At 42.9% G+C, this 15,160-nt stretch overlaps 1 protein-coding gene across 2 annotated transcripts in view; it reads left to right on the forward strand.

Annotated features, from left to right (window-relative positions):
- Nucleotides 1-669: 669 nt before the first annotated feature.
- The window catches only part of LOC308335074 (uncharacterized protein), a 38,478-nt gene continuing 23,987 nt past the window's right edge, over nt 670-15,160 (forward strand). Inside the window, exons 1-3 of one of the 2 annotated variants that reach the window (XM_080792036.1) lie at nt 670-791; nt 4,888-5,048; nt 11,552-11,760. In XM_080792036.1, coding sequence (XP_080648162.1) covers nt 4,994-5,048; nt 11,552-11,760 — 264 coding nt within the window. In that variant the 5' untranslated portion in view covers nt 670-791; nt 4,888-4,993. The remainder of the gene's footprint in view (nt 792-4,887; nt 5,049-11,551; nt 11,761-15,160) is intronic. The other variant, XM_080792037.1, reaches the window with a different exon arrangement.

Genomic DNA, 15,160 nt, shown 5'->3' on the forward strand with positions numbered 1-15,160 from the left:
ATTTGGTCTTGTTTCTAAAGTGTAGTTGATTATTTGGTCTTGTTTCTAAAGTGTAGTTGTTTATTTGGTCTTGTTTCTAAAGTGTAGTTGTTTATTTGGTCTTGTTTCTAAAGTGTAGTTGTTTATTTGGTCTTGTTTCTAAAGTGTAGTTGTTTATTTGGTCTTGTTTCTAAAGTGTAGTTGATTATTTGGTCTTGTTTCTAAAGTGTAGTTGTTTATTTGGTCTTGTTTCTAAAGTGTAGTTGATTATTTGGTCTTGTTTCTAAAGTGTAGTTGTTTATTTGGTCTTGTTTCTAAAGTGTAGTTCTTGTTTCTAAAAAATAAAATATAAATAAATAGAATGTGAATTCAAGGCTCCATGCGGGGGGGGGGGTTGTAACTGATTGAAAATAAGCATTTATTTGGTTGAACTACCTACCTTTAATTAGTGGGAGCTTGTAGATCGTCTATTTTTAATTCGCTGCGGCAGACTATAGAACAGATAATCACTTCTTTTCTCCACAGTCCTGGTTGCTTATATCTGATCTCTCACTAAATCTGGCAACCCTGACCCCCCCCCCCCCCCACTCCTGTGCGTGGCCTCGTGGCCACGCCCCCCTCAATGGGCGAGTCTCACTAGCAGTAAGAAGTGGGTGCGTCTCTCTCTCTCTCTCTCTCTCACACACACCTACTCTCTCTCCCAGCATTGTAACTCTTGTTGCTTCACATTCAATACGAGGGATTCTAGACGACTCCAGAGTCTCCCGTTTATCAGGGATTTTTCTGTCTTTCTTTCTGAGCTGCCAATGAAAGTAAGTGTTTTATTTAACAGTGCGTTCTCGTAGCCTATATGTATAGTTTATATACTGTCCTGATCTGTGCATTTTCATAACTCATTCACTTTTATCTTCTTCGGGACAGGAGTCTTTTCTTCTAGGAGAGTTAGTTGTGAAATATTTAAATTTCAAGGACCCCTTGATAACAAATGGAACCAAAGGGACCCGTATACTGGGTCCATTTGGTTCCAGTTGTACACTCTCAGAGTTACAGACCTGTAAGGGTCCATTTGGTTCCAGTTGTACACTCTCAGAGTTACAGACCTGTAAGGGTCCATTTGGTTCCATGTGTTACACTCTCAGAGTTACAGACCTGTAAGGGTCCATTTGGTTCCAGTTGTACACTCTCAGAGTCACAGACCTGTAAGGGTCCATTTGGTTCCATGTGTTACACTCTCAGAGTCACAGACCCGTAAGGGTCCATTTGGTTCCATGTGTTACACTCTCAGAGTCACAGACCCATAAGGGTCCATTTGGTTCCATGTGTTACACTCTCAGAGTCACAGACCTGTAAGGGTCCATTTGGTTCCATGTGTTACACTCTCAGAGTCACAGACCTGTAAGGGTCCATTTGGTTCCATGTGTTACACTCTCAGAGTCACAGACCTGTAAGGGTCCATTTGGTTCCATGTGTTACACTCTCAGAGTCACAGACCTGTAAGGGTCCATTTGGTTCCATGTGTTACACTCTCAGAGTCACAGACCTGTAAGGGTCCATTTGGTTCCATGTGTTACACTCTCAGAGTCACAGACCTGTAAGGGTCCATTTGGTTCCATGTGTTACACTCTCAGAGTCACAGACCTGTAAGGGTCCATTTGGTTCCATGTGTTACACTCTCAGAGTCACAGACCCATAAGGGTCCATTTGGTTCCATGTGTTACACTCTCAGAGTCACAGACCTGTAAGGGTCCATTTGGTTCCATGTGTTACACTCTCAGAGTCACAGACCCGTAAGGGTCCATTTGGTTCCATGTGTTACACTCTCAGAGTTACAGACATGTAAGGGTCCATTTGGTTCCAGTTGTACACTCTCAGAGTCACAGACCTGTAAGGGTCCATTTGGTTCCAGTTGTACACTCTCAGAGTTACAGACCTGTAAGGGTCCATTTGGTTCCAGTTGTACACTCTCAGAGTTACAGACCTGTAAGGGTCCATTTGGTTCCATGTGTTACACTCTCAGAGTTACAGACATGTAAGGGTCCATTTGGTTCCATGTGTTACACTCTCAGAGTTACAGACCTGTAAGGGTCCATTTGGTTCCTGTAAAGGGGTCCATATAAGGAACCCTGAGGGTCCCAGGAAGGACCCCCACTTTTTGAGAAACAACTGCTCTAATTGGCTAGCTAATTAGCTGTAGACTGTTCTAATAGGCTGGCTAATTAGCTGTACAATCACTCATAACATAATCATGTCATAACTCATAAGTTATGACAACAGTACTAATAGTGTTATGCTGTGCTTTGGTGAACAGGCATTGATTCACTCTTTACAGAGAGGCACTCAAAGTGCAAACGCTCTTGAATGAGTTTTGTTTTTAAAAAGTGAATTTTTTTATGTGTATATAATGTTAATGTGTCTATAAATATGCTGCCGTTTGGATTGGAGTTCCCGGAGGAGATGACAGACGTTGTTTCTGGTTCTTTTCATGTGCTTTAATTAACCTTTTAAGACCTAACGAGGCACACATGATGGGGAAGTGTTGCCTGTCATTAGTGCTGTCAGTCAGTCAGTCAGTCAGTCAGTCAGTCAGTCGACCAGTCAGTCAGTCAGTCAGTCAGAACCTTCACCTCCCAATGTATGAATGAATGAACCTTCACCTCCCAATGTATGAATGAATGAACGCACACACACACACACGCATGCACACACACACACACACACACACACACACCCAAGAAAACATTGTTATAATCAGATACTAATCATATCTGGGGACCACCCACCTTGACAAGCTGATTATAATCAGACTGACTCGGTTCCATCATGGATAAATATTGTTATAATATCTGATCTACAAGCAAACAACATGAACTCGATGATCTAGATCTGCTTTGTATTTTCACAACATTTGCCTCTTTCTTATGTAATATTTGACAACTTGACCCATTTGGTATTAAATGGTATCTTTTAGGGCTGGCCTGTATACAACAATACACTCCCAGTCCCTGTATGTTGGTTTGTTTACTGTTGAGACCCCCCAACCTGTGACCCCCCAGTGACCCCGGAGCCTCCATAGATAGATAGATAGATCAAGTCCCATCACAGACTAACAGAGCCTCCATAGACTCCATAGCCTAGCAGAGCCTCCATAGATAGATAGATAGATAGATAGATAAAGTCACAGACTAGTTAGTGCCAAAGCATTACATACACATGTTGTTGATAGAACTAGGGAGGCACGGTGGCACAGTTGGTAGTGCTGTCGCCTCACAGCTAGAAGGTCCTGGGTTCGATTCCCGCTCGGGGCGCTGTGGGTGCTGGCGGCGTGTTTCCTCCTCCGCGTCATCAGTGCCCATACCCGAAGGCGGGGTTGGCGAAAGGGCCTTTCTGTGTGGAGTTTGCATGTTCTCCCCGTGTCCCCTAGGGTAGGTACCCTCACAAAAACATGCAGTAATCCTGGTCTCTAAACTGCCTCCCCCTGGCCAGCCGGGGCGCCTGATGGAGGGGAAAGGAACTGGTTGGAATAACGTGTTCCTTCCACGCGCTATATGTCCAACCAGGGAAACTCCCCCCTGTCAGGTGTAAAGGAGCAACTTGGACACTCAGGCATGAAGGAAGCATGAGTTCAAGTGCGTTGCTCTCCCCTTGTCCCCCATAGGGACTAGGTTGCTCTCCCCTTGTCCCCCATATATGGGGACTAGGTTGGTCTCCCCTTGTCCCCCATATATGGGGACTAGGTTGGTCTCCCCTTGTCCCCCATATATGGGGACTAGGTTGGTCTCCCCTTGTACCCCATATATGGGGACTAGGTTGGCGGAGGGTGTGTAGAGTCCAGGATCACATTAGATGATTGACACAGGGGTGAAAAATGGGTTACAAAATCATGGGATAAAAAATATATATATAAAAAAAAAGGAACTGTGTGTCTGAAATGAAACGTCCGTCTGGGGAGTTTCCTGTGACATTGATGACTACCTGCAGTGACACACAGACACTCTGACATCACTACAATATTATCAGCCTTGTGGCCAATGATTAACTGAAGACTCAGTGAGCCGTGGATTCAGGTTGGGTGACTTCTTAAACTTTAACCCACTGCAAGACACTGCAAGACAGTGGGGCGCGACTCGGGACTCGACTTCTGGCTAATGTGTTCATTTTGTTGACCAAGACTAGAGACTTTTGGGTCACAATGAGCTAAAATCATTTGGGAACCAGTGCTTCTAAAAAATAAATAAATACAGGCGTTTTTTTCTGAAAAACCCTATGTTTCTATATCAGTGGTTCTCAAAGGGTTTAAACGCTATGTTTCTATGTCAGTGGTTCTCACAGGGTTAAACCCTATGTTTCTATGTCAGTGGTTCTCACAGGGTTAAACCCTATGTTTCTGTGTCAGTGGTTCTCACAGGGTTAAACCCTATGTTTCTATGTGTTGTACTTTAGAGACAGACAGCCTCTGTAGAGTTCTCAACAGGCCCGGGAATTAAGGCCCGGCCGGCCCTATACCTGGGCCCTCATCAAACCCTGTACACTCAAGACACGCTCCATATATATGGCCAGACCTCATCAAACCCTGTACACTCAAGACATTGCAATCGCTCCCACGCTTATATCTTCATATATGGAGCTGACCTGTTCTGCCATTCCATGTTGATCTGTCCTCATCAAACCCTGTACACTCAAGACACGCTCCATATATGGCCAGACCTCATCAAACACTGTACACTCAAGAAACGCTCCATATATGGCCAGTACAGAATGAATGAATTCATTCCATATGTTGATCTGACCCAGAGCGCCAGCGCTCGCCCAGCAGTCTGCCGTCGACGAGGCGGAGGCCTGGAAAGGGGTTCAACACTATTATTCTTCATAGAACGTATATTAATATATTTCCTTGTGTCGTTTTCTCAGGGCACAGTAAACCTCGACATGGTCCTTTGGCTCCTCCCCCTGTGAAGAACCGCGGCGCGGACGGAAGCTACGCTACGCTAGGACGCTAACGCTACGCGTTAGCATCATGGAGTGCAACGGAGAGGTCAGCGACACGGACAGCGGGATCATCCTGCATTCTGGTGAGAAGATTATAATGATAACCCGTTCTGACCTGAGATCAGATTCTAACGCACAGATGAATGGTGGTTCTTTACTGAATTCTGACCTGAGATCAGATTCTAACGCACAAATGAATGGTGGTTCTTTACTGAACTCTGACCTGAGATCAGATTCTAACGCACAGATGAATGGTGGTTCTTTACTGAATTTTGATCTGAGATCAGATTAAAAAAAATGTCTTAAATCCTGACGGTTTATAAAAGAAATAGCAGACCTACAAGCTCGTAGCGCGCCACTCGGTGGCGCGCTATGAGCTTGTAGATCTGCTATTTTTCAATAGCCAACACCAAAACGGGTTCCCGCCCAGAATGGGTTAATAATACACTTTATTTATAGAGACTTTATGGAAATAATAATAATGTAATAGTTATGGTCTTTATTCTGTACGCTCGGAGATATTCATCTTCGGTCTGTTTTCCACAGAAAAACCACATAAAACAGTGGTTCTCAAAGTGTTGTTTATTGTTTATTGTTTATAAGGATCCCCATTAGCTTTTACCTTGACAAAAGCTAGTCTTCCTGGGCTCCGACACAAACAAACATTTAACATTTAACAAAGGCAATACTTACAATTGTTTACAAACACTAACTCAAAATAAAACATAAAGTAAAATAAAATATAAAATAAGAAAATAAAAAACATAGGAGAAATAAAAAACAAAGAAAAACATAGCAAAAAAAATCACTTTCAACACGTTATACATTTTGAATTATTATTTTCCCAGGGTTACTGCAGTATGGTGATTCAGAAGAACATGTGACTTATACCCATTTAGGTTCTAAAGATCACCTCCCTCACAGCAGAACATGTGACTTATACCCATTTAGGTTCTAAAGATCACCTCCCTCACAGCAGAACATGTGACTTATACCCATTTAGGTTCTAAAGATCACCTCCTAAACACCCCACAGTTTTATGGAAAAACGGTTACCTGGACCGGAAGTATATAGTATTGGACTCTTTAATGATCTTAAATCCCTTTTTATTTTAGATTGTTTTGTAGTAACAGTACGACATAAACACTACAGAGACTGTAGTTGTTACTGTACAATACTTTAAAACAGACGTCATGACCAGAGACTGTAAAAAATATGGACAAAGCGTTCCGCGGGTCTAACATGAACGTAAAATGAAGCCTGTCAGTCCTTGCCATGGAAGTCGCCATCTTTCTAGATCCGTTTTGGTCCAGCTGGCCCATTGGCTGGCCCAGACAACGAGGCGGGACTTCCCCCCCCCTTCTTCTTCGTTTGTTTTTATTTTGACTCGAGTGGGAGAGGAATCCCGATCATAGACTGTAACGGTAGCCACGCCCCTCAGAACATACACAACTTTATGGTCATTTTTATAAATGGGACCATAATTTTCCAAAAAGAATATTATGACATTAGAAATGAGACTTTAAACTAGTGACTGGAAGCAGAAAGTATTCATGACCATGTTTATTAAGGTAATACAGTCTAGGTGAAGTTGGGCCCAAATACATGGACTTCTATGGGGCTATGGTTTTTTTTGGGCCCAATGACAGCGCCACAACAGGCCATTATATGAACTTTCATTTCCTCAGTGGCTTCACAAACAATCTGTCTGACTGCCCCCCTGGTTAAATATCTGTCTGACTGCCCCCCTGGTTAAATATCTGTCTGACTTCCCCCCTGGTTAAATATCTGTCTGACTGCCCCCCTGGACGCGACACATGCCTCAGTTGGTGCTCAATATTTCATGTCAAGGAAACCCCAGAAATCATATGTAATTGCCCTCCGATCCACATCTGAAAATATGTTGTTCCAGGAGCAAAGATTTGAGTTAAAAATGTCTGCTCGGAAAGAATATATATTCAAAGATTTTGCGCCACATTTTCACGATTAAAAAAAATAAATAGCAGACCTACAAGCTCGTAGCGCGCCACTCGGTGGCGCGCTTTGAGCTTGTAGATCTGCTATTTGTTTTAATAGCTAAAGCATAACATGATGTCCAACTCCAGCGTGTCTCAGTTCAGGCTGCGGTTTCTATTGGCTGTCTCTGGACCTGGTGACCTCTGACCTGTGATGACCACATGTCCATGCAGTGGTCATTATTTCACTGACCAGTCAGAGGTCAGAGGTCAAGAAACTCCACAGAAAAAAAAGGGAGTTAGAATCTCAAGCGGGGGAGGAGCACCGGAATGTCTGGTTGACTCATTATTATTATTATAGGAAAGCATCAAACGATTACACACGGTGTGTGTGTGTGTGTGTGTGTGTGTGTGTGTGTGTGTGTGTGTGCGTGCACGCTTTATGAATGGCTCTGCTGTTGCAAATCAGAATTGATACTTATATATTTATAGTTATATTTAGTTCATGTCTTGGCCTTTAATATAATGAATACGTTATTTTATACGTTGCGGTGTTGTTGGGTGAAAATAGCAGATCTACAAGCTGACCCACATCGCCACATTTCTGTCAGCTTTCACATATATTACGACATGCTTTAAATGGGGATCGGTTTCCATTATTTGATCAGCATAATTATTGATTATTTCTTTATGGTGGATTACTAATAACTGTTTGCATATTATTTATCTCTGGTCTTTATGTTGTTGTTCTGAACAGACAGAAGAACAAGTAGATGATCGTAATAGTTACGTAATGGATAGAAGTCATCTGATGTTGTTTAGTTTACAGAGACCAGGCATTCAATTAGTATCTGTCTGTCTGTCTGTCTGTCTGTCTGTCTGTCTGTCTGTCTGTCTGTCTGTCTCTCTCTCAAATTCAATTTCGATTTCAAAAGGCTTTATTGGCATGATAAATATGTTCTACGTTGCCAAAGCGTACAACAAAACAAAAGTCAACAAACATCCCAACAATAATGAACAACAAGCAATACAGTAACAATGAAAATAAATTATCAAACATAAACATAACAGCAACTTAATGACCCTGTTCAGACAGATATACCTGTCTCTACTGTCCACTGGCTCTCTGTCTCTCTCTCCCTCCCCCCCTCTCTCTCTCTCTCTCTCTCTCTCTCTCTCTCTCTCTCTCTCTCTGTCTCCCCTCCTACTCACGCAGGCATGTTATAAGTCACTGTTCTGTCTCTATGTCTCTCGCCCGGTGTCGACGGCACTGGGGGAGATGAGATTAAGCAATTCATTATTTTTATTTGCAACACCTAATGGTGCGTCCACGACTCCACAATGCATCGTCTTGTGCTCGCATTCTTTACCTCCGTCAAAGTAATTGAGCCATGTGACTCTCTCTCTCTCTCTCTCTCTATACAATGTAAGCTCTCTCTCTCTCAGTCAGAAGGACAGGAACATTGTATGAGTCTTTAGAAACACAACGACTTGTTGGTATCAGTGTTTATTTAGCCTCAGCCCTTAGCAACCATTCTGGTGACTAGTGTGTTATGTTCTATTCATCTAGCGCTCTAAAAACACCCAATCTACAAGCTCACAGCTCACAGCGCCCGATCTACAAGCTCACAGCTCACGCGGGGAACAAGTGTAAAATCAAATTACAACGCCGTCAATGCCTGGGGAAAAGAAATAATCAGATTTGGTCGACTAAAACTGACTGAGGTTCAGATGGCTGTTCAGGTGGGCAACCCTTAGTGTTTTATTTAGCTGACCGGGGCACGCACACACACACACACACACACACACACACACACACACACACCTCTCTCCGCTCTGATATCAGTCTGGACCTGCAGGGAATTAGGTAATAATCTGTGGAGCGGTACGGTTACGGTACGCTCCGTTACGCTCAGTGCATTTTTCTCTTTTCTTCTCCAAACCCGTTCTAGAGCGACTGAGAACCATCCTGTTGTTCTAGAGCGACTGAGAACCATCCTGTTGTTCTAGAGCGACTGAGAACCATCCTGTTGTTCTAGAGCGACTGAGAACCATCCTGTTGTTCTAGAGCGACTGAGAACCATCCTGTTGTTCTAGAGCGACTGAGAACCATCCTGTTGTTCTAGAGCGACTGAGAACCATCCTGTTGTTCTAGAGCGACTGAGAACCATCCTGTTGTTCTAGAGCGACTGAGAACCATCCTGTTGTTCTAGAGCGACTGAGAACCATCCTGTTGTTCATATCGCGGCACCGAGTGCCGCGATATGAGCTGGTAGGTCTGCTATTTTCTTTTTTAATCGTAAAAATGTGGCGCAAATCTTTGAATATATATTATTTCAGAGCGAACGTTTTGCACTCAAATCTTTGCTTCGATTTTCTTCGATTTTTCTTTACATTCTTCATGAAATCACTTTACTAAAACCATTGCATTTGGTTTTAATTCATGATATATATATTTTTTGTATGAATTGTAGGAAATTGTAAATATAAAGGCACCGCGACCCACAAATCAACCGGTTCCGTTCACTGACCGCTTGAACTACGCTGTCGAATAGAGAGACTGAAAGATAAGTTTTAAAAGATACGTTTTATTCTGTTGAAAAGAGATTGAAAGATAAGCTCTGGTTGAAACGGTATAGGTGTTGAACGGAGAGATCCAGAGATAAATTCTTTCTTTGTTGAAAGTGTGAAAGTGAACTGGATAGTATGACATCATGTGACCGCCATGTAGAGTTCAAAGTTCAAACCACAGTTTGAGGCAGAAGGAAATGCCTGTTGTGTGAAAGTGTAGATCAGCCAGGGCAGGGGTAGGCAACCGTAGGCACCAGTGCCAACATTGGCACAAAGGAGGGTGATCACTGGCACACTGGCAAGTGTGTGAGAGAGTACTTTTGGTTTTAAATAAACTATTTAAAAAAATGCAGTCAAATAAATGAAGTCCCTCACATTAGTGTGTAAATTACATCCTGCATTCTACATTCATTAAAACTGAACTCTGCCCTGAGTCTAATGATCATTATAATAACGTCAAAGAAAAAAAAATTAAAGAAGGAAAAACTAGAGTAGATCAGAGTAATGCATTACTCTGAGTAGTGTAGATCAGAGTAATGTATTACTCTGAGTAGTGTAGATCAGAGTAATGTATTACTCTGAGTAGTGTAGATCAGAGTAATGTATTACTCTGAGTAGTGTAGATCAGAGTAATGCATTACTCTGAGTAGTGTAGATCAGAGTAATGCATTACTCTGAGTAGTGTAGATCAGAGTAATGCATTACTCTGAGTAGTGTAGATCAGAGTAATGCATTACTCTGAGTAGTGTAGATCAGAGTAATGTATTACTCTGAGTAGTGTAGATCAGAGTAATGTATTACTCTGAGTAGTGTAGATCAGAGTAATGTATTACTCTGAGTAGTGTAGATCAGAGTAATGTATTACTCTGAGTAGTGTAGATCAGAGTAATGTATTACTCTGAGTAGTGTAGATCAGAGTAATGCATTACTCTGAGTAGTGTAGATCAGAGTAATGTATTACTCTGAGTAGTGTAGATCAGAGTAATGTATTACTCTGAGTAGTGTAGATCAGAGTAATGCATTACTCTGAGTAGTGTAGATCAGAGTAATGTATTACTCTGAGTAGTGTAGATCAGAGTAATGTATTACTCTGAGTAGTGTAGATCAGAGTAATGTATTACTCTGAGTAGTGTAGATCAGAGTAATGTATTACTCTGAGTAGTGTAGATCAGAGTAATGTATTACTCTGAGTAGTGTAGATCAGAGTAATGCAGCGCTGCCCAAAAGATCTGATCTACCAGTCCATCACATGACCTGGCCCTAAAATATATACAATCAAAAAAGCGAAAAGTCATCTGCCACTTGGAGTTTGAAGGTGACTTCATTGATTGACATCAGATAGGGCTCAGCTCAGACCCACAATGCAATGTGGGTACATTTAGTAAATATTTTCAGCAATGGGATAATAATGTTTGGCAGACCTTGTTGTAATTTAGAAAGGCAAAAAAGTGCGGGAACCTCTGGTGTAGACACAGGATATAACTGTAGTGTTGTGGAGAATAATAGGAGAACTCTGAAGGTGGAGGTTTTCATCCAGTGGAGACTCAAACTATGACCAAACATGTTCGTCAACTTCCTTTTTTCACCGACAAACTGAATCAAATCTAAGACATATCTAGATATCCAGATGTGAACATCCTGTATGACTAGATCATTGCATCATGTGACTCGGGTTCTGACTGGTTCCTATTGCATCATGAGGTTCTGACGGTCCTATGACACCAAGGACGTGACCTCTCACACACGCACGCACGCACGCACGCACGCACACACACACACACACACCCACACAGACACAGACGCACGCACGCACGCACGCACGCACGCACGCACACACACACTCACACACACACCCACACAGACACAGACACAGACGCACGCACGCACACACACACAGAGTAGATATTATATAATATTGTATTATTATTATTATTATTATAGGTACTGACAGTCCCACCACAGGAGGACTAAAGGACGTCTCCACCCATACTGTGTTTTTATCATGTATTATACAGTAGTTTATTATATATTATAATATTGTATTATTATTATTCTTCTAGGTAGTGACAGTCCCACCACAGGAGGACTGAAGGACGTCTCCACAGGAGGACTGAAGGACGTCTCCACAGGAGGACTGAAGGACGTCTCCACAGGAGGACTGAAGGACGTCTCCACCCACACCCGGGCCATGAAGCTCAAACATCAGTCTCTGCAGGACCGTCTGGAGCTCTGTGTTCTGGAGCTGAAGAAGCTCTGCATCAGAGAAGCTGTGAGTAAAACTATTAATACTAACCTTAAACTACACCTACACTATACTACTACTACTACTGAAGAAGCTCTGCATCAGAGAAGCTGTGAGTAAGACTATTAATACTAACCTTAAACTACACCTACACTTTACTACTACTACTGAAGAAGCTCTGCATCAGAGAAGCTGTGAGTAAAGCTATTAATACTAACCTTAAACTACACTACACTATACTACTACTACTGAAGAAGCTCTGCATCAGAGAAGCTGTGAGTAAGACTATTAATACTAACCTTAAACTACACCTACACTACACTACACTATACTACTACTACTGAAGAAGCTCTGCATCAGAGAAGCTGTGAGTAAAGCTATTAATACCTACTGTAGTGTGCACGTAACCCATGAACACCTACTGGCTACTGTACGGCTACTGTACACATGCACCAAGCTGTGAGTAGAACCATGATCACCTAAACTGTACAGTCAACTGTATAGTCAAGGGACCTCACGAAACCAAACCCACCGCCATCGATGCCTACGGGACTCGCCTTCAGCTTCGTTCCTGCATCAACGCAGGCGTGCATTAATGACGGTAACGCACACCCTTTGAGTGTTAATATTGCAATTTTACAACAGTTAACGGCACAATAACAGTAACAATAACAGTGACCTCTAGGGCCACAGGTCATAGCAGCTAGCGTGCTAGGCTAGCTGGAGGTTAATTACATCCACTATGATGGATGTACGCAGGAAGTGTCATGTTGATCCCTGAGGCGTTCCTCCCTGCACACACGCGAGCGCACACACATGCACGCTGCGCACGCACGCACACACACACACGCACACAGACCGACATAAAATCACTGCTGTGCACCACCTGTGTCATTTAGGAACACCTTTTAACCCTTCAACACCTGAGACCAGATTCTACAAATGGCTTCTAAATCATGACCGTTTTCTGAAAGAATGTCAGTGGTCCTCAAACTATTTCATGTCAAGGACCCCCAGAATTATATATATATATATATATATATATATATATATATATATATATATATATATATATATATATAATATATATTTGGCCACCCCCATCTCAAACTATTTTGTTCCAGGGACCCCTCAGAAACAAATATTTGAGTTAAAAACGAAAGAATATAAGATTTGCGCCACATTTCTCACTCGTAGCGCGGCACTCAGTGCCATGCTATATGAGCTTGTAGATCTGCTGTTTGTGACACAGATGCGTTTATTTGTCTTAGTCGGTATATATATATATATAATGCAGACAGACAGACAGACAGACAGACAGACAGACAGACAGACAGACAGACAGACAGACGTATCGCATCGCATCGCTTGTATTACGTGTCAAATCTCAGCCGTAAATTATTTTGGCCATCGAAAACGGAGTCTTCTTTATTTCCCTGTCAGTCGTACATATTCTGCTGCGGGGCGAACTGAACTCCTCTCGTAAGGTGAGGTGATCATTCTGCTGCGGGGCGAACTGAACTCCTCTGTGAGGTGAGGTGATCATTCTGCTGCAGAGCGAACTCCTCTGTGAGGTGAGGTGATCATTCTGCTGCGGGGCGGAGGTGAGCCTGGTGAGGTGATCATTCTGCTCCTGTTGACGAACCCAGCAGGGCTCGGCCGTCCCCGCCTGCCGGGACACGTCTTTTAGGAGATCTCGTGGTACACGCGGGGAGTTGACGCCTCTCTTTCTCCCCTCGTAGTGACAAAGGAAACTAAATTGGTGAGAGAGAGAGAGACGCCGTTCTCATGGGATCATTTGTCCTCTAAGTGAGGAATAAGAAGTGAATCAGATCAGATTAGAACAGAACAGAACATAACAGGGTGTGGTCCGTCTGACTGTTTCTCAGGTGAAATCACTCCTGATGTGTTTGTTTGTTTTTTTAATGTGGGAGGGTTTGTTTAATACTTAAATACTCTGGGCTGAGGAGTATATTCTGTGTAGCTCCCAAACCTTTTCATGTCCAGGACCCCCAATTTGACACTAATTAGCCCCGCGGACCCCCCATCTGAAGAGATAATGCTAGGGACCCCCCATAAGAGAAGATTTATATGTCTCTCTAGCAGTGATTCTCAACCCGTTTAACTTCAAGGACCGCCGGTTTGACATGCATTAGTCTTAACTCTGACGGGTCCTTTTGGTTCCATTTGTACACTCTCAGAGTTACAGACCCATAAGGGTCTGTAATTTGGTTCCATTTGTACACTCTCAGAGTCACAGACCCATAAGGGTCTGTAATTTGGTTCCATTTGTACACTCTCAGAGTCACAGACCCATAAGGGTCTGTAATTTGGTTCCATTTGTACACTCTCAGAGTTACAGACCCATAAGGTTCCATTTGTACACTCTCAGAGTTACAGACCCATAAGGGTCCATTTGGTTCCATTTGTACACTCTCAGAGTTACAGACCCATAAGGGTCTGTAATTTGGTTCCATTTGTACACTCTCAGAGTTACAGACCCATAAGGGTCTGTAATTTGGTTCCATTTGTACACTCTCAGAGTCACAGACCCATAAGGGTCTGTAATTTGGTTCCATTTGTACACCCTCAGAGTTACAGACCCATAAGGGTTTGTAATTTGGTTCCATTTGTACACTCTCAGAGTTACAGACCCATAAGGGTCCATTTGGTTCCATTTGTACACTCTCAGAGTTACAGACCCATAAGGGCCCATTTGGTTCCATTTGTACACTCTCAGAGTTACAGACCCATAAGGGTCCATTTGGTTCCATTTGTACACTCTCAGAGTTACAGACCCATAAGGTTCCATTTTGGTTCCATTTGTACACTCTCAGAGTTACAGACCCATAAGGGTCCATTTGGTTCCTAACTATCATTTAGTTGGGGACCCCCTGGAACTCCCTCGAGGACCCCTGGGGGTCCCCGGACCCCACTTTGGGAACCACTGGTTCCAGCCAGGTGTAGTTGTGTCAGGTCAGGTGTAGTCCAGGCTGCCTGTCTGACACCACGGGTTCCAGGTGTAGTTGTGTCAGGTCAGGTGTAGTTCAGGCTTCCTGGTTCCAGGTGTAGTGAGGCCTGGATGTTCCTGTCACACGGTGACACCGGATACAAGAATGAGATGCAAGGAATGTGTTGTGAAAGGGAATCTTTAAGGGGGGAAAATAGCATTGTGCAACTTATATAGGCCTCGACTTGTAGAGTTATTTACACACTAACTATAACTACCCACGCTACGGGCCGCTTTCACTTTCTGCTCTATTGAAGAGGTTTGGTTTAAAGTAGAGAACAGTCACTATTATTAGAGTTACTACAGTTTCTGCTCTAATGAAGAGGTTTGGTTTAAAGTAGAGAACAGTCACTATTATTAGAGTTACTACAGTTTCTGCTCTAATGAAGAGGTTTGGTTTAAAGTAGAGAACAGTCA

This window comes from Protomyctophum bolini (assembly GCF_963924005.1).
Source record: "Protomyctophum bolini genome assembly, chromosome: 20".
In the NCBI taxonomy this organism is placed as follows: Eukaryota; Metazoa; Chordata; class Actinopteri; order Myctophiformes; family Myctophidae; genus Protomyctophum; species Protomyctophum bolini.